This window comes from Ptychodera flava, chromosome 3 (assembly GCF_041260155.1).
Source record: "Ptychodera flava strain L36383 chromosome 3, AS_Pfla_20210202, whole genome shotgun sequence".
NCBI classification, from domain to species: domain Eukaryota; kingdom Metazoa; phylum Hemichordata; class Enteropneusta; family Ptychoderidae; genus Ptychodera; species Ptychodera flava.
This window is the reverse complement of record NC_091930.1, coordinates 50070847-50092668: the sequence shown is the minus strand read 5'-3', so window position 1 is coordinate 50092668 and position 21822 is coordinate 50070847. Positions and strand designations below refer to the sequence as shown.

The 21822-nt window shown below is 34.5% G+C and overlaps 1 protein-coding gene across 1 annotated transcript; it reads right to left on the bottom strand.

Annotated features, from left to right (window-relative positions):
- Positions 1 to 6: 6 nt before the first annotated feature.
- Positions 7 to 21211, bottom strand: LOC139129381 (tripartite motif-containing protein 2-like). The gene is made up of 4 exons (XM_070695015.1): positions 21013 to 21211; positions 20648 to 20737; positions 20039 to 20074; positions 7 to 1452 (listed from the first exon to the last, which is right to left on the bottom strand). The coding sequence occupies exons 1-4, from the start codon at positions 21209 to 21211 to the stop codon at positions 674 to 676; spliced, it is 1104 nt and encodes a 367-aa protein (XP_070551116.1). The 3' UTR covers positions 7 to 673.
- Positions 21212 to 21822: the final 611 nt, after the last annotated feature.

Sequence of the window (21822 nt, the reverse complement as noted above, 5' to 3'; positions counted from 1 at the left end):
GCATCAAAACAAACTGATCACAATTTCTCTACAGTTTCAAATATTCACTTAAAAAATTACAAATTTTCAACTGATGATTTAAATATTATGATTTTCACATCCTTCACATCAAGAGGTAAAATTCTAACCCCAACATGGCCAGGAAAATATGAACATTTCTCAGAAAAATGAAATTATTTGTATTCTCTGTGTCAAAACAATTGCATCAAAACAAACCTGATCACAATTTCTTCACATTTTACAAAAAGTTGACTCTGAAAATAATACAAAATTTCAACCGATGACTTTAATTTTTACATTATTGGATTCCTTACATCAAGATGAGAAATTCTAACCCCAACATGACTAGGAAATTATGAATAGTTTCTGAGAAAAATGAAATTATTGACATTGTTCATGGCATCAAATCAAAGCGGATTACAATTTCTTCACATTTTACAGAAAATTCACTCTGAAAAAAAATACAAAATTTCATCCAAGGGTTTCAATTCCACTGGAGTCATTTCCTGACATCATAACGAGAAATTCTAACCCAAACTTGGCCGACAAATATTGAGTTTTGATGAGAAAATCAGGAAAATTGTGTCAGTCATGGTGGTGATGTGCTTGTAGGTTGTTCAGGTGTACAATTGTATTTGCTGCAATATTTGCATTGACTGTCTTCTCAGATTTCTTACTTGTAAATGACCTTGACAGTGAAATCACTGTAATCTGAATAAACTATTCTACCGTCTGTAAACACGGCAATGTACCGAGGGTCTCCACCTACAGTTACAGTTTCCTGGTATTCACCCTGTCTATCAAATTTCACTATCTTCCTATCATCTGCCACATAAATATTGTCTGCATTGTCAACTGTAACTCCCCATGGATACACTAAGTGATCACTTCCAAATTGATTCAATATTTCAAGATTACTGTCCAACACATAGATACCGTCTACATCACCCTGACATGACACTATGAGTTGATATTTGCTATTCATGGTCAGAGAGAAGGCCCACTGAGTTGTTGACTTGACATAATGTCCCCCATCTCCATTACATTTGATTACACAGTCTGCATCGTTGTCTGCTATGAAAACATTTCTGTCTTTATCAACAAATACACCAGTGGGGTATTTCAGTTTACCCATTGCTATTATTTGTTTCACTTCACTCTTTGCATCACTCACTACAATGCATTGGTTGACATCATCCGCTGTGTAATAGTCACCATTGTCTGCCATTTTTGTGTCTTGTGGACTGAAATCTTCAGGTAAGCCATGAACTGTGACAGATGTTAGAATCTGTGCAGTGTCTGCTGTTACTGTCTTCACACTGCCATGTACCCAGTCACAGACAAGTACATGTCCATTCTGGTTTATTGTCAATCCCAATGGGTAAAAGTCTTTTCCTGCTGATTTTTCATCGTCTGACAATAAAACCCTGACAGTGTTGGACAGTGGTTTGCCTGTAGGTGTAAGGTAACAATTTGCAAATGTAGGTCAAAGGTCGCCAGCTGATAAAACAATAGTACTGCCATTGAAACATGGTTTTTTGACATGAAGGTGACAATTTCTTGAAAAAATCTCATCAAGGAAAATATTAAATTGCTAAAAATTTTCCTCATTTGCATAATTAATTATATTACCCCTGTAAACAAACCTTTCAGGCTCGTCAACATATTTTTTCAATTTCAGCTGTTTGTAAATGTCAGTACATGTAGTTGTTCAATTGAGTGATGACAATAATTTTTGACATTCTAAAGATTTGGGTAATAATTAAAATTGCCGTGGTCAAGTGATTTGCATAATTAATGAATTTAGGTAATTAGACTGTATCTCCATAACAGATTGGTGTAATATGCTACAATTTTTTGGAATGGTCACTGAAGTCATGGTAGTGCCATTGTGTTTTGTTCAGTGAATTTTATCTCTGTCGTAATTACCAATTTGCATAATTAATTAACTTGGGTAATTAGGTTGTAACTTGATAATACTTTGGTGTAATACGCTACAATTACATGGAATTGTTGCTGACATTATTGTACTTTCATTGCATTTTGTCCGGTAACTTGCATAATTAATGAATTTAGGTAATTAGGCTGTATCTCAATAATGGTTTTGTGTAATACATTCAAACTTTGTGGAATAGTTGCTGCAGCCATGGTAGTGTTATTGCATCTTGTAAGGTGAATTGTAGCTCTCTAGTAATTACTAATTTGCATAATTAATGAATTTAGGTAATTAGGCTGTATCTCAATAATGGTTTTGTGTTATACATTCAAACTTTGTGGAAATGTTGCTGCAGCCATGGTAGTGTTATTGCATCTTGTAAGGTGAATTGTAGCTCTCTAGTAATTACTAATTTGCATAATTAATGAATTTAGGTAATTAGGCTGAATCTCAATTATGGTTCAGAGTAATTTGCTAAAATTTTGTGGAATAGTTCCTTCATCAACAGCAGCATCATTGCCAATTTTCCAGTAAATTTTATCTCTTTGGTAATTGCTAATTTGCATAATTAATGAATTTAGGTGATTAGGCTTTATATCCATAATTGATTAGAGTAGAATGATGCAATTTTGTGGAATTGTCACTGAAGCTGTGGCAGTGTTGTGCCTTTTGTCCAGTAAATTTTTCTCTCTTTTGTAATCGCTAATTTGCATAATTAATGAATTTAGGTCATTAGCCTGTAGCTCAATAACAGTTTGATGTAATATGCTACAATTTTGTGGATTGCCATACCATTGTGTTTTGTCCTGTGAATTTTATCTCTGCTGTAATTACTAATTTGTTAATGAATGTACATAATTTGGCAATATCTAGGGAATTGTTTGATGTAATCTCTGTAAATTTGTGGAATTGTTGAAGTTTGCTGCAGTGGTGTTGTTTTTATCTAGTGTATTTCATTTTTGCGTTAGTTACTTATTTGCATAATTAATGAATTTTGCTAATTAGACAATAACTCAATTTTTTGATGTACACTACAAATTCATGACTTCATTGTTCAGGTCATAGCAGGATTATTGTGTTTGTCCGGATGGTGAAGTTTATGTCTGTAATAATTACCAATTTGCATAATTAATATTTAGGTATCTGGACATTAGCAGTGATTTGATGAAGGATATGACCACAAGAGAATTGTTTTGACTGTCCTGTTAATTTTAGCTCATTTTGTTTTACTTTCCTGCATACTATATTAAGTTTAGTATGAGGCATGTATTGAAAGAATTGTGGACAATTGAATTCAATTCATTGATATAAATGTGGCTAGTGTTAACACGCTAAAATCTGGCCTTTCCTTGTATTTTCCCAACTCTACCATAAGAAGTGGTGTTGGATTCAAACTTTGTAAAGTGAATGCTAATCAGCTGACTATGCTTTTTGAGTGAAACAAGAGGACATGAGATGGTGCAGAATGTCAAAACCTTGAAAAAGTGTACAGCTGTTGTCACTTTCACTTCCTAATATTTATAGTGTTTCATGTACTTTGATGTTTTGATTTATTCCAGTGTCTCCACATATATTACACAACAGTGTGACATCACTGCACTGTGATTTGACGCATAAACACAGAAATCATCAGAGAGAGTGCTTTCCACACCTAAAACACTGACAGTATATTTACTGAAAACTGATATGAGTCCAGCTAGGCAAAGAATCAAAGATGAATTTTGAGATTTTGTTATGTTATTAAACTGTACTTTATCACCTATCATTTGATGTGCTTCTTTGTAAGATTCGGTCTCCTTAACTTAGCAAAAATGTAACAACAAATTTGAATGCACAAGTTAAATTTGAGAATGACCAGTGGTCCCTAGCATCAAAGATAGTAAGCTGTGTGAATATATAAGTGATAACCCAGAAAATCTTTTATCATAGATTTCCTTTAACCCTTTGAGTGCTGTAATATTACCCACCAAAATTTAAGTTCAACATTTAACATCTTTTTTTAAATATTTCTGTAAAAAGTTTTGTAATTTTGGACCAAATTGACATCACATTTCATTGGCTACAGTTTTTCATCATTTTGGCAAAAATAAAAAAAAATTGACTGGAGTATATTTCACTAAGGTGAAAAAAACGACTTAACGCTCAAAAGGGTTAATTGTTACATGTTTTATAGTAATCAGAAACTTGTGTATTTTTTGTTAAGTATTAATCCAGTATCATCCATTAATCCATTATCACTACAAAGGTACAGGGCTACTTTTGTGTAGGGAGGGGCTTACAATCACAACTCTTCACTTTTACAGATCTTACTCATTCACTTTTGAATTTATACCAGTTATAAGGGGGAATTAAATGAACAATTCGTAAATACAATGCTGAGTCATGTTAATATGGTATCTATACTGTTTACAGAATGCCCTGTAATTCCTGGCTGTGTGTCAAGTGACAAAGTGAATAAAATCTAAAGTCAAGTCTGTTGTTCACTCTTGATGTTCACAGGTGCTTCACTATTGATTTGGAATATTTTATGTACAAGACTTAGGTGTTTGAAATGTATTAAATGAACTCTCAGTCTCTGGTGTACATGATTGTATTGTTGGCTGATATGCAGCTTTCAGCAAACAACTTTTCTTCTGTAGAGGGCGCTGTGCAAATGACACCCTGCTCAAAATCAATTAAAAAAATCAATGTACGCTCTGTGTGTGTGTGTGTGTGTGTGGTGTGTGTGTGTGTGTGTGTGTGTGTGTGATGTATATATATATATATATATATATATATATATATATATATATATATACACACCATTACTGAACCAGTATATGATAGTCAATATATGAGTATACAAATGTAAGACTTGGTAAAATTTTACAATTCAGTTTATGGTTTGCTATTATCAGTCTAGTTCCTCACAGCATTTTTCCTTTCATCATACATACAGCCCTGCTGGTTGGTGTCCACACCGATAAACAACTGATATTGCTCTTAACACATCAAGATCAAAGCTCTTTAACAAGACTCTGCTTGGTAAACACAAGGTAAGATACATCTACACTATACATATGTAAACCTAAATTTCAATAAAATGTCTGACTCATATATCATCCTTCAAGTTCAATAGAACAGAACAGATTTCTTTTTGCATATGCTACTTGAGACATGTTCAAATTGTAATGAAACTATTTTAGTGGGGCTATTTTTTTCAATCTTCTGTCAAAAAGTCATATAATTTAAAACACTCATCAGTTAAATATTAAATTTGGATATTGCTTCCATCATCAAACTGCCCAAATATGATAGGATTCATACAATACTTTGTAGATGTGCTTTGTTGAAAATATTAAAATTATGCAATAGAACTGAAAAACCCATAATAGCTGCAGATTTTATGTAATTTTTTCGTAATTTTATTGTCAAACCAAAGTTGGTTCATATAACTGTGCTAACGGAAGGACATGTAGAGGTATCACTGCTCACTATTTGGACCATACCAACACGGTTGTGATTTTACAATTGGTTTATTACACATTCACAGCTATTGTGGCATTAATTGCTTAATTACTAGAGATTATCCCTTTTGAGCCTTTCATTGGACTTAAAACGAATTTCTCTACAAAAGTACTGTCAGCACAGTTTTCAAATGGTGATGTACTAGGCTCCCAGAGGTACACACTTCATTGTAATGGAATGGCGGGAATTTTACAGATTTTTTTTATTTTTGGGACGATGCTTGTTTTATAAAAATAATTTTTCTTGAAGCAATTGAGACAAAAATTTACTGCTTGAAGACTTTGAATTCTACATTCATAAAAGTACATGTACTGTGTTTAGGTAGCTTTTATGTAAACTACATTTTCATTGATATCTTTCAGGAGGTGATAAGGACTGATAGCAGTACAGAGAAGCCCTTACGGAAAACCTATGTCCACAGTAGATGAGAGTAGATCTACGGACCGTCTGCAGTAGACTTTATGTAGATCTACATCAGGGTTTTGTAGATGAACAGCCACAGCAGTTTGTCTACATGAAGCTTTGTCTACAGATATTGTCCACACCAGACATGACTATATGTCTACATTTCGCACTAACTTCGTCTACGCTTGATCTACACTGATCTCCATCCAATCTAAGGGAGTTTCATCTACAAAATTCACTTAGGCAAACAAAGACTCATCTACTTCTACTTCAAAAATCACCATCTTGTCTACATTTAATCTAATGTACTGTTTCTTGCTGTAACTATGTCCAACAATCCAATCCCTTCAAATTCTATGATTGGCAAACTGCAGGCTCCATGCGAGAAGGCATCAGTAAAAGACAAGACATTTTACCTTACATTTGAATATTTACTGTGCAACAATTGAGAGAAGAAATTAGTGAATTAATTTTCTTTTCATTTTAAGGCACTCCTGTTTAACTCGAGGAACACAAATGCAAAATATCACAGGGATCAAACTACAATTTTGTGGTAAAGTTAAAAATGTAAAGATTATCCAGTAATTAATTTTTGAAAAAGTGACTTTAAAGTGAATCACAATAAAAAGAATAAAAAAATCAATGTTTTCATTGATACTTTCTTCAGATGGGTCAATACAGTAGCATCTAACCACGGGCCGGACCCTGATCTAATTCGTAAGTTGTTTTTTTGAGTTATGTGACTAATTACAAAGCTTCATAAATATGCAAGTGAGCTATTTGTTAACTGATAACTTTATTTCCTCGGCTTCATATCCAACAAACAATCAAAAGAACCTGTTTGATATCCCAGCTGCTTTTAATTGTAAAAAATAAAATCAAAACTATCCTCGTATAAAACTTTCTGAGTATCATTAAGTCACTTCTGAATCATGTGAAAATCAGCAGCCATGGCCCTATCTCAGTCAACTTACAAATAATTGTATTGACATTGTTATCATTGCCACGTAACAGATAAGACTACAGTACAGTGTTATTATGGCAATGGCATGTCAGTACACATGCATAACACGAGTCATGCAGCTTTAAAAATTACCAGTACTGCTTTAAGTAATTTCTTCACCTGCGACGTATTTTCTTGCATTTCGCGCATGGACTGATCTCCCCACCACCTTTCAGCCTCCACCTCTTGCTCTTTTAGAGCAAATGACCTTGTAACTGGCTTCGATTTCCGGGTCAACTGTGAGAGTTGACCTTATGCGCATGCGCAATCAGAAGATGCCATGTTTTCAACGGTTCAGCATATCAATGCATATCGGGAGAGAAGCCAGCCTGCTCACCATTCGTACTTCGACAAATCGTATTTTCAAGCACATTTTCGTCATCTGTACACCTTGGAAACAATGTGACACCAATTCTGATGTGCATAGAAAGTGTTCCGATCGAGAATTACATCGGGTTGAGACATAGGTTGGCATCGATAACTTGACGATGGCAGTGCCTCTACACTGCCAGTATACAGCTGTACTGGTACTGTGGTAATTGTAATGCAACTTGTAAGGTAGGCCCGTGAGGTAGGCAAGGTTTTTTGATCGCCTGTTTTAATACCACGACCATATGAATTTTGATTGTGTAACATGTAGAATATTTCAGTTCTAAATTAAATTTTAATAAAGCGTCGTTGAATGTACTGAAATGCTTTGTATGCAGTTTGTTCTGTTATCATGTAATGATGTATGTACAGTTGAGAAAGATTTTGAAAAATTTGAGTAGGCCTAAGCATGCACAATGTTCTACTCTCTATTTCGACCTGAATACCACTCATGATCGGTCATTGAATGATTGATTTTTCCAGCGTGAGATATCTCATGTTATGCAAAGGTCCCATGGTGCTCAGTGAAGTTGCCACCAAATTACATCAAGTGGATGTTGTTGTGATATGCAATATTGTGATACTCATCATGAACTGCAGCCCTAGCCTGTGCTACACCATGGCCATGGGTCAATTTTTAAAGTCTAAAAATTGATTGACATGTTAACATACTTACATTTTCATTTCCAACACTTTTGCAAGATCTCCATGCCTCACTAATTTCTTGTTCTTTGTCTAAGCTACATCTTACACGTAATTTATTCCATCTACATCTTGTCTGCCTTTCATCTACATTTTATCTACTCTCTAAACTATGACCTGATGATTAATATGCACAAAAGTAGACGAAGCAATAGATCTACATCTTGTCTACATTTCATCTACCTGAGATCTAAATTTCGTCTAATTTTTCATCCACATTTTGTCTACATTTCATCTACTCTCTGAACTATGACCTCATTATAATGCACAAAAGTAGATGAAGCAGTTCATCTACTGCCCAATTAAAATAAAGTCTACTGTAGATCTAATGTGGACTAGATGTAGATCTCAATTTTCCGTAAGGGAGATGACTCCAGTGAGATAATCTTTCACAGTTATACTTGTAATGATGAACCTGCAGTGGAATTCTACTTGGACTGTGAGGGCAGTATTGATGATGGTGACTAGAGAATGAATCACAGCTGTCACAGTTTGAAACTGATGGTGATGGATATTCTGATTGACTTGTAATGATGAATCTGCAGTGGAATTCTACTTGGACTGTGAGGGCAGTATTGATGATGGTGACTACAGAATGAATCACAGCTGTCACAGTTTGAAACTGATGGTTATTGATATTCTGATTGACTTGTAATGATGAATCTGCAGTGGGATTCTACTTGGACTGTGAGGGCAGTATTGATGATGGTGACTACAGAATGAATCACAGCTGTCACAGTTTGAAACTGATGGTGATGGATATTCTGATTGACTTGTAATGATGAATCTGCAGTGGAATTCTACTTGGACTGTGAGGGCAGTATTGATGATGGTGACAACAGAATGAATCACGGCTGTCACAGTTTGAAACTGATGGTGATGGATATTCTGATTGACTTGTAATGCTGAATCTGCTGTGGAATTCTACTTGGACTGTGTGGGCAGTATTGATGATGGTGACTACAGAATGAATCACAGCTGGCACAGTTTGAAATTGATGGTTATTGATATTCTGATTGACTTGTAATGCTGAATCTGCTGTGGAATTCTACTTGGACTGTGAGGGCAGTATTGATGATGGTGACAACAGAATGAATCACAGCTGCCATAGTTTGAAGCTGATTGTGATGGATATTCTGATTGACTTGTAATGATGAATCTGCAGTGGAATTCTACTTGGACTGTGAGGGCAGTATTGATGATGGTGACAACAGAATGAATCACAGCTGCCATTGTTTGAAACTGATTGTGATGGATATTCTGATGACTTGTAATGATGAATCTGCAGCGGAATTTTACTTGGATGTGAGGGCAGTATTGATGATGGTAACTGTGACAAATGCCAGTTTAGAAACTGATAGCGATGGAAATTCTGATCAGGACACTGGAAAGCATAAACATTCCACTCTTGATGAATCTAATGGTGGTGACATTTGTGTACTACAGAATGAATGACAGTTGCCTATAATGACTCAGTGATACAGACACTCACACTCACTTCAGAGATGCCACTCTTGATTTGATGACTCTAATGATGGTGAATATGTGACCAAAACCACAGTTTTGAAGAAAATAAAGTTACATAGCCAAATGGAATTGATTACTTCTCCATTATGTATACCATGATAGAGTAAAGAAAGTGATGTAAACATACAGGATGTAGAAATGATGTGACTGGTACAGTACTGTGATCATGATGTGTTATAGTCCGTGGGCTGGAGGGGCCCACCGTGCACCCCCCCCATCCCTACTACATGGGTATTTTTTGTTCTTTAGGACCTGCTGAACAAGAAAAAAGATGTTAACATTGGATATTTTGGGATGCACTACCTATCTGGGCTGGTTTTTGATTTGCATGTACCGCAAAAAATGGCGAAAAATGGGTAGGGGTAGGGGGTACTATATCCTCCCCTACATTAAGTAAACTAGCATGAAATAGCACAAACCATACATTTTTGGAAAGCTCAGATTCTGCTCTTTATGACAAACACCAATTTTAGCAAAATTAATTTGTGTACATAGAATAGGAAGACTTAAAATGCATTTTTTGACAATTTTGAAATTTTTTACCCCAAATACCATGTAACAATTGTGATTTACTTTTTATTAAGCAAAATTTTGACAACTTTTTATGTTTGAATTATTTATTCCAACATATTAAACAGGAAAAAAAGTGTTAACATTAGATATTTAACTATACACTACTTCTCTGGAGTCAATTTTGAATTGCGTGTATCTGTATGGGGTGTGCAAAAGCTAGAGGTAGGGGTACAACATTCTTTCCTTGATGAAGTAAACTGGCTTGAAATGCCACTACCTTATAGTTTTAGAAAGCTGAGATACTGGTCTTTCTAAAATGCATAAAATTTTAGTAAAAAAATATGACGTCATAGAATTGGATAACTTTAAATCGATTTTTTCTGGCAATTCACTATTTTCTACCTGAAGAAAATACGATAACTATTGTTTCCTCCTTATGAAGCAAATCAAACAGATTTATGGATGTTCTTTACTAATTGCAACATGCTGAAGAAGAAAATAAATGTCAAAATTGGTTATTTACCATGCATTATTGTCTCTAGTCACTAAAATAGCAAATTTTGCTACGCTGGTATATCGTGAATGGGCATTTTATTGTTATGCAATGAACTGATGCACAGCCTTAAAAGAAGACTTTAAAACGTGCAGACATAGTCGTATTGCGATTTTCTCCAACAAGTAAATAGATTTGATGACTGTCTATTTTTATAATTTAATTTTAAATATTTTTCGATAAAATAATTTTGATAAGGCGCATTTTGAAAATTGTCCATGCCTCCTTGTCTTACTTATACAGCAAGCATTACTAACAATCTATTAGGCCGAGGCTAGAGGGGGCGTCTACATGCACCTTCCCCCCGCCCAACCCCACAGGATAACAAACTTATAATTTTCAGAAGCCTTGGGATCCCTAGAATAAGAAATGGGATTTTAACAGACAAAATATAGGGACTCAATAGCTGTTATGGTCATGTTTTGAAGGGTACCACAAAATCACGATTTTGTGACCCACATGGATTTCTGTCAAACCTGTCTTCTTGTACGTGATCTGCTGAGCTTACTGTTTAACATGACCTAGGTTATGGGGTATCATTAGAAAGGTGATTTATTCTTCTTGAAAATGGTATATAGCAATATGCAATACCTTCTATAGTTTTTAGAAATAGGGCCATAATTTACCCCATACCCCAAAGTTTTATGTCACAAATTACTGTCAAAACTAATCTAAATTCCACCAATTTTTACCTATACATAATACAAAAGGCAATACTGTGTATTACCTTTGTGTTATTTGCTACAAGTACATGTTAGAAATTTGGAATAAACTTTTAACAGAAAAAATATTGGGATCCTGTAGCTGTAACAGTCATATTTTGAAGGGTACCGAAAAATCACAGTATTACTGACTCTCATTCGTTTTTGTTAAACCTGTCTTCTTGTAAGTCTTCTGCTGAGCTTATTTTGAACATAACGAGGCAAATAGGGTACCATTAGAAAGTTAATTTACTCTTTTTTAAAATGATATGTTGCAATATGCAATATCTTCTATAGTTTTCATGAAATAGGACCAAATCTTACCCCATACCCCAAAGTTTTATGTCGCAAATTACTGTCAAAACTAATCTTAAATTCTACCAATTATTTACCTAGACATTATACAAAGGGCAATGCTTTGTATCAAATTTGTTTTATTTGATACAGGTAAATGTTAGAAACTTGAAATAAACTTAAACAGAAAAATATCCAGAAGCTGTAGCTGTAACGGTCATATTTTGAATGGTACTGCAAAATCACAGTATTGCCAACTCGCATACATTTTTGTTAAACTGTCTTCTTGTAAAGTCTTCTACTGAGCTTACTTTTTAACACAACGTAGTTGGGCAAGTTGGGCATCATTTGAAAGGTAATTTACTCTTCTTTAAATAATATATCGCAATATACAATATCTTTTATAGTTTTCATGAAATAGGACCACAACTTACCCCATACCCCAAAGTTTTATATTCCAAATTACCGTCAAAACTTATCTCAAATTCTGACAGCTATTTACCGGGACATAATATAAAGGGCAATGATTTGTATTAAATTTAGTATATTTGCTTTAGGTTCATGTTAGAAACTTGAAACGGACTTTTAACAGAAAAAATATTGTGATGCTGTAGCTGTAACAGTCATATTTTGAAGGGTACCACAAACTCACAGTATTGCCCACTCCCGTACGTTTGGTTAAACCTGTCTTATTGTAAGTCATCTGCTGAGCTTATTTTTAACATAACCTTGCTATTGAGGTATTGTTAGAGAGGTATTTTTTATTCTTTGAAATGACATATTGTAATATACAATATCTTCAGGAAATAAGACCAAAACTTATCCCTCACCCCTAAGTTTATATTGCAAATTGCTGTCACTACTAATCTCAAATCTACCAAACTTTTACCTAGACATATTACAAAAGGCAATGATTTGTATGAAATCTGTTTTATTTGCTACAGAGACAAGTTACAAATATTAGATAGACTTTTAACAGACAAAATATTGGGAATGAATGGTTGTTGCTGTCATGTTTGAAGGGTACTGTAAAGTCTCAGTCTTGCCACTCGTATGTGTTTTTGTTAAATGTGTCATCTTGTAAGTCATCTGCTGAGCTTACTTTTACTCTAACCTATCTTATAGGCTATCATTGGAAAGAAAATTTATTTTGCCTTAAAGTGACATATTGTAATATGAAATATCTTTAATAGTTTCATGAAATAGGACCAAACTTACCCCATATCCCAAATTCGCGAACTGCAAAGTTTTCTAACAGATGTAGTTTGCAAATAAAACTAAGGGCTGGGGTAAGTTTTTTGCCATTTCATCACAACTTCAGATGATAATGCACTTTATCATATGCTAAAAAAAAGAGTGATAAAAGCTTTGTGACGATACCCTACAATCTGCGTTACGGATAAAATAAAGGTTGGCAGATAAATTTCATGGAAACTTGTTGATTAAAATTTCACGGGTTTCAGCAACATATATCCTGCTGTCCTTCAACTATGATGCTAACAGCTATTAGATCACAATAATTATCCTGTTAAAGGTATTTTTCATAGTTTGAAATGTCTCTGTAACAAATAAAATAGGTTTCATACAAAGTTTGTCTTTTTCTTCATAGAATTTATCGAAATTAAATGATAGTTTGACAGTAATTTGCGACATAAAACTTTGGGGTATGGGGTAAGATTTGGTCCTATTTTATGAAAACTATAGAAGATATTGTATATATCAATATGTCATTTTCAAGCCAAATAAATTATCTTTCCAATGGCAGCCCATAGGCTAGCCTATGGTAAAAAGTAAGCTTAGCAGAAAACTAACAAGACGACACATTTAACAAAAACATATACGAGTCGGTAATACTCTGACTTCACGGTACCCTTCAAAACATGCAAGTAACAGTCATTCAATACCAATATTTTGTCTGTTAAAAGTCTAACTCATATTTTTGACATGTCCCTGTACCAAGTAAAATATATTTTATACAAAGAATTGCCTTTGTAATGTGTCTAGGACAATAATTGGTAGAATTTGAGATTAGTTTTGATGGTAATTTGCGACATAAAACGTTAGAGTATGGGGTAAGTTTTGATCTTATTTTATGAAAACTATAGAAGATATTGCATATTGCAACATATCAATTAAAAAAAAGAGTAAATTAACTTTCTAATGGTGCCCTATTTGCCTCGTTATGTTCAAAATAAGCTCAGCAGAAGACTTACAAGAAGACAGGTTTAACAAAAACGAATGACAGTCAGTAATACTGTGATTTTTCGGTACCTTCAAAATATGACTGTTACAGCTACAGGATCCCAATCTTTTTTCTGTTAAAAGTTTATTCCAAATTTCTAACATGTACTTGTAGCAAATAACACAAAGGTAATACACAGTATTGCCTTTTGTATTATGTATAGGTAAAAATTGGTGGAATTTAGATTAGTTTTGACAGTAATTTGTGACATATAACTTTGGGGTATGGGGTAAATTATGGCCCTATTTCATAAAAACTATAGAAGGTATTGCATATTGCTATATACCATTTTCAAGAAGAATAAATCACCTTTCTAATGATACCCCATAACCTAGGTCATGTTAAACAGTAAGCTCAGCAGATCACGTACAAGAAGACAGGTTTGACAAAAATCCATGTGGGTCACAAAATCGTGATTTTGTGGTACCCTTCAAAACATGACCATAACAGCTATTGAGTCCCTATATTTTGTCTGTTAAAATCCCATTTCTTATTCTAGGGATCCCAAGGCTTCTGAAAATTACAAGTTTGTTATCCTGTGGGGGGGGGGGGGGAAAGGTGCATGTAGACGCCCCCTCTAGCCTCGGCCTAATAGATTGTTAGTAATGCTTGCTGTATAAGTAAGACAAGGAGGCATAGACAATTTTCCAAATACGCCTTATCAAAATTATTTTATCGAAAAATATTTAAAAATTAAATTATAAAAATAGACAGTCATCAATAATCTATTTACTCGTTGGAGAAAATTGCAATACGACTATGTGTGCACGTTTTAAAGTCTTCTTTTTAAGGCTGTGCATCAGTTCATTGCATAACAATAAAATGCCCATTCACGATATACCAGTGTAGCAAAATTTGCTATTTTAGTGACTAGAGACAATAATGCATGGTAAATACCCAATTTTGACATTTATTTTCTTCTTCAGCACGTTGCAATTAGTAAAGAACATCCATAAATCTGTTTGATTTGCTTCATAAGGAGGAAACAATAGTTATCGTATTTTCTTCCGGTAAAAAATAGTGAATTGCCAGAAAAAAATCGATTTAAAGTTATCCAATTCTATGACGTCATATTTTTTTACTAAAACTTTATGCATTTTAGAAAGACCAGTATCTCAGCTTTCTAAAACTATAAGGTATGTGCATTTCAAGCCAGTTTACTTCATCAAGGAAAGAATGTTGTACCCTACCTCTAGCTTTTGCACACCCCATACAGATACACGCAATTCAAAATTGACTCCAGAGAAGTAGTGTATAGTTAAATATCTAATGTCAACACTGTTTTTCCTGTTTAATATGTTGGAATAAATAATTCAAACATAAAAAGCTGTCAAAATTTTGCTTAATAAAAAGTAAATCACAATTGTTACATGGTATTTGGGGTAAAAAATTTCAAAATTGTCAAAAAATTTCATTTTAAAGTCTTCCTATTCTATGTACACAAATAAATTTTGCTAAAATTGGTGTGTTTGTCATAAAGAGCGGAATCTGAGCTTTTCAAAAATATATGGTTTGTGCTATTTCATGCTATTTTGCTTAATGTAGGGGAGGATATAGTACCCCTACCCAACCCATTTTTCGCCATTTTTTGCGGTACATGCAAATAAAAAACCAGCCAGATAGGTAGTGAATCCCAAAATATCCAAAGTTAACATCTTTTTTCCTGTTCAGCAGGTCCTAAAGAACAAAAAAATACCCATGTAGTAGGGATGGGGGGGGGGGGTGCACGATGGGCCCCTCCAGCCCACGGACTATTATAGTTCTCTGTGTAATGTATGTCAGTTGTACTGTCATTTACAGCACATTTTGGATTTCCTTTTTCTCTTTTTCCAAGTTTTTTTCTGCTTTCTTCAGTCTTACTGGGTCAAAGCTTTTCTCTGTGTAAATCATTTGCAATGCATGATTACATTTCAGAAAATACTAATTTTCTCTGTGTTTATTGTAAGATGAACTGTTAACTATCAGGGCTCATGTACACTCTAAAACCTAGTGAAGATATGCTGGAGCATGTGAATATATCAAATGCATGATAATTTTATGTTAGGGTTAGGGATAGAAATTAACTATTAGCAGTGAAGATAATTTATGAAATATTGCTTATTTATTGTGTTTCCCTCAATTTCAAAAATTCCTGTAAATATGGAGTCTGATCTTTTCTGGTTAGTTAAAATATGTATGTATAAATTTACATGTAATAAATTATGTTATCCTTTCAATGTCGGTAAGAAGGTTGTATTATGGTTCTGAACTTTTGATGTTTTATACAATATTTTAATGGATAGAGAGATTTGCATTCTCCATTATGATACAAAAAGCTGAGAGGCTTCCAATAAATATAACACTAGATATAAGTACTGAGTTACAATTCAATGTGTTTCTTGACTCTCATGAAATATGAGATTTTATGAGATTATAAATTCTGTAAAATGTACAATGTCATGTATGTATGTATGTGTATATGTATGTATGTATGTACCGTATGTCTGTCAGTAGGCATGTATTTAGGTATGTAGGTAGGAAGGTATGTATGCATGTATGTATTACATGTAGATATGTATGTATGTGTATATGTATGTATGTATGTATGTATGTATGTATGTATGTATGTATGTATGTATGTATGTATGTATGTATGTATGTATGTATGTATGTATGTATGTATGTATGTATGTATGTATGTATGTATGTATGTATGTATGTATGTATGTATGTATGTATGTATGTATGTATGTATGTATGTATGTATGTATGTATGTATGTATGTGTATGTGTATGTATGTATGTATGTGTGTGTCTGTATGTTTGTATGTATGTGTGTATGTATGTATGTATGTGTGTAGGTGTATATGTATGTATGTAGATGTGTGTATGTATGTATATGTGTATGCATATATGCATGAATGAATCTATACATGCATAGAAGCATGCTGGCATGGATGCGTGTATGTCTGTCTACCTGTATGTATGTATATATGTATGTATGTATATATGCATGTGTATTTATTTATGTATGTATATGTGTATGAATGTATGCTTGTGTGTGTATGTATGTATGTGTGTGTATTTGAACGTATATATATGTGTGTACGTATGTAGGTATGTATTTATTTGTGTGTATGTCTGTCTGTCTGTCTGTCTGTCTGTCTGTCTGTCTGTCTGTATGTCTGTATGTATGTATGTATGTATGTATGTATGTATGTATGTATGTATGTATGTATGTATGTATGTATGTATGTATGTATGTATGTATGTATGTATGTATGTATGTATGTATGTATGTATGTATGTGTATCTATGTATCTATGTGTGCATATATGTATTCATACAAGCATGCATACATGGGTAAAATGTGTCTATCTGTCTGCCTTTCCATGTTTGTCTGTCTACTTTAAAAACCTTAGAATCACCTCATGTATACAAAGTATTGGGAATGCAGATTCACGTCTCGCTGAATGTGGAGTTTGGTGCAAGTGTATATTTCAATCCAAAGTTTGATGTTTAATGATGTGAAAATGGTGAGTAAAATATTATGAACATTAGTTAATCTTAATATTAATGTCAAGTTAATAAGTATCTTACAGGGTAACGTTTGTCTTGTTATTACAATATTTTATTTTATTTCAGTGAATTTTCTTTTCCGAAACTGACCATAAAATACTGTTAGAATATAAATTTGCTGGATCTCACAGCTATTGCCATTTACAGAGAGTCCTGTTTTGTTATGAAGTTTGAGAAAATACTGCATATTTTATGGCGTGTATTAGATTTCCAACTTTTACCTAATATATGAGCCACGCTTATCAGAGCACTGAGTGTAGTGATCCCCAAGTACAAATGTTTCTATGATAAATTAACATTTAAAACCAAGGACACAATTTTATATACTTGCAATTTTGCTTCTTTGAAAAGCAATAATATCTCTACAAATGATGTTTTGAAGTCACCTAATAAACATATTATTTGGTTTAGTTGCAGTAAGCATATGAAAATAATACAATAATTATCCGCATTGATTGTATTGTATAATACAAACTGATTTGCTTCGTAGGACAGCTTGTTGAAAACAACTATAAACAAAATATCAATGTGTTTTTGACTCGCGAGCTACAGGCTTCGTGACCCCATTAACTGCCAATTTTTTTCTCCCACCTGCTCTTCTCTAAATCTCCGCATTGTTTTTGTTTTCCGTGTTGTAGGAATAGAGCGAGGTACAATGGTTTTACTTTTCCAAACATATCATTGCTACATGTATCTACTTACCTCTTTGGACCTGCCTCAACTGATGATAGACTTCCTTCTGTTCATCAGGAATGTCAGCGTCATCAACGATTGCCTGGATACGCTCCTGTAGATCTTCATGTTTTGCGGTCAAACTGGCCTTGGCGGTCGCCTTCCCTGACTTTGACTGTACCAACTTCCTGAATTGCTCTATAATGTCTTGTTTCCCTTTGGTAGGAATGTCAAAGTCATGAACAGAGTTCTCAACATACTCCATGAGTACATCGCCCTCTATCACCAACTTTTGATCAGGCTTGCCGGTCTTGTCTGGACCCGAAGGCAATAACTTCTGGAAAGCCATCATTAATTCTTGCTTATTTCAAGGGGAACATCTACTTCATTGATTATTGCTCCTGTCTTTCGAACGAACTCTTGTCGATCAAAAACCAAGTCAGAATGAGTTGTGTTCAGTCGTCACAATTCTTTCGTAATCTGGATCAATTCATTTATAAGTTCATTGAGTTCAGATGTTCTGCCTTTTCTCTTTCTCTGACATTCCCCTTAGAATATCTCAGTCTCTAGCTTTATCTCTTGTCTTTGCCTGCTCCATAGTGACATCGGCCCTTTTTCTCAGAACATCGGATTCCTTACCTTGGCTTTCTTGATTGCTGGATGTACTAGGAATACTCTCTGTATCGTCTGCTGTTCCCACTATGTGTTCTATCGTTGACGACTCACGATCTGCTCGGAGAGGAATATGAAAATCATTGTGATGGCGACAGTCGTAATTTACGGTCAATGTGTGTAATTTTCTTTTTTTGTCATCTCCTTTTTAGCGTTTCCCAATATCTCTACCTGTCCTATTATTTGATATCTCTTTGTAATGCCTGTCTCTTTGCCTATTCCCTTTCTTTTGCCTGCAATAACACCTAATTTAAAGATCCAGACATACGCCCGCTCATATCACATACGCTCACTTACTAATGCACTCAAAAGTCGCCGTCGTATATGCATACCTTTTGCTCAACAGTAGTTTTTGCATTTCCCAGGGTTTCATCCCAGGGATACATACATTATGTATGTATGTATCTATGTATCTATGTGTGCATATATGTATTCATACAAGCATGCATGTATCAGTGAAGGTGAGTCTGGCCGTCTGCATTTCCATGTTTGTCTGTCTACTGTAAAAACCTTAGAATCGCCTCATGTATACAAAGTATTGGGAGTGCAGTTTCACCTCTCAATCAATGTGGAGTTTGGTGCAAGTGTACATGTCCATCCAAAGTTTGAAATGTAATGATGTGAAAGTGGTAAGAACATATTTTGAACAATAGTTAATCTTAATTTATTGTCAAGTTAATAAGTATCTTACAGGGTAACGTTTGTCTTGTTATTACAATATTTTATTTTATTTCAGTGAATTTTCTTTTCCGAAACTGACCATAAAATACTGTAAAAATATAAATTTGCTGGCTTTCACAGTTATTGCCATTTACAGAGAGTCCTGTTTTGTTATGAAGTTTGAGAAAATACTGCATATTTTATGGCGTGTATTAGATTTCCAACTTTTACCTAATATATGAGCCACGCTTATCAGAGCACTGAGTGTAGTGATCCCCAAGTACAAATGTTTCTATGATAAATTAACATTTAAAACCAAGGACACAATTTTATATACTTGCAATTTTGCTTCTTTGAAAAGCAATAATATCTCTACAAATGATGTTTTGAAGTCACCTAATAAACATATTATTTGGTTTAGTTGCAGTAAGCATATGAAAATAATACAATAATTATCCGCATTGATTGTATTGTATAATACAAACTGATTTGCTTCGTAGGACAGCTTGTTGAAAACAGCTATAAACAAAATATCAATGTGTTTTTGATAAACTAAAGACTCGCGAGCCACAGGCTTCATGACCCCATAACTGACAATTTCTCCCACCTGCTCTTCTCTAAATCTCAGTATTAATTTTTTTACGCTTTTCCGTGTTGTAGGAATAGAGCGAGGTAAAATGAATCGTTTATCAAAACATGTTGTTTGCTACATTGATCTACCTACCTCTTTCGACCTGCCTCAACTGATGATAGACTTCTTCTGTTCATCAGGAAAGTCAGCGTCATCAACGACTGCCTGGATACGCTCTTGTAGATCCTCTTGTTTTGCAGTCAAACTGGCCTTGGTGGTCGCCTTCGCCGACTTTGCCCGTACTAACTTCCTGAATTGCTCTATTATGTCTTGTTTCCTTTGGTAGGAATGTCAAAGTCATGAACAATGTTCTCAACATTCTCCATGAGTACATCGCCCTCTATCACAACTTTTGATCAGGCTTGCCGGTCTTGTCTGGACCCGAAGGCAATAACTTCTGGAAAGCCATCATTAATTCTTGCTTTATTTCAAGGGGAACATCTACTTCATTGATTATTGCTCCTGTCTTTCGAACGAACTCTTGTCGATCAAAAACCAAGTCAGAATGAGTTGTGTTCAGTCGTCACAATTCTTTCGTAATCTGGATCAATTCATTTATAAGTTCATTGAGTTCAGATGTTCTGCCTTTTTCTCTTTCCTCTGACATTCCCCTTAGAATATCTCAGTCTCTAGCTTTATCTCTTGTCTTTGCCTGCTCCATAGTGACATCGGCCCTTTTTCTCAGAACATCGGATTCCTTACCTTGGCTTTCTTGATTGCTGGATGTACTAGGAATACTCTCTGTATCGTCTGCTGTTCCCACTATGTGTTCTATCGTTGACGACTCACGATCTGCTCGGAGAGGAATATGAAAATCATTGTGATGGCGACAGTCGTAATTTACGGTCAATGTGTGTAATTTTCTTTTTTTGTCATCTCCTTTTTAGCGTTTCCCAATATCTCTACCTGTCCTATTATTTGATATCTCTTTGTAATGCCTGTCTCTTTGCCTATTCCCTTTCTTTTGCCTGCAATAACACCTAATTTAAAGATCCAGACATACGCCCGCTCATATCACATACGCTCACTTACTAATGCACTCAAAAGTCGCCGTCGTATATGCATACCTTTTTGCTCAACAGTAGTTTTTGCATTTCCCAGGGTTTCATTTTTTTCTGATGAGGCGTCTTGCATATCTGTGGATAAATTTGTGATGAAAGCTTTATTGACGCTTTGTAGATGCCCGGCAACTTTTTCTTGAATGTGCTGTCTTATCTTTCTCGCACGTTCCAATGCAGTCGGATTATTCCGTTTGACGGACGTCATTCGTTTAGCCAACCCTGCCATCCATGGCAAGTAGTCAAGAATTCTGCACGTTTTATATTTTTACATTTATCCATGCACGAAATACATTCTTTACATTAATACATTTATTACATGAAAGGTCTGCACGAAATACATTCTTTACATTTAATACATTGTTTACATTGTTTACATTAAAGGTCTGCACGAAATACATTCTTTACATTTAATACATTCTTTACATTTATGTCACGAAAGGTAGGGTCAACAGCTGGGTCTAGCTGGGCTTGCACGAAATACATTCTTTACATTTAATACATTTTTACATGAAAGGTCTGCACAAAATACATTCTTTACATTTAATATATTTTTCAACGAATGTCCGTACGAAATACACCGAACTCTCGGGCCTTTCTCGGGAGTTATCGGACATAATCGGGATTTTGGGCGGGTCTTGCACGAAATGCATTTTTTACATTTAATACATGCTTTAATTTTTTACATTTAGTACATGAAAGGTCTCCAAGAAATGCATTTTTTTACATTTAATACATTTAATACATTATAACATGAAAGGTCTGCACGAAATACATTCTAAGGTCGGGTTTGGTCTAGCTGTGCTTGCAGGAAATTCA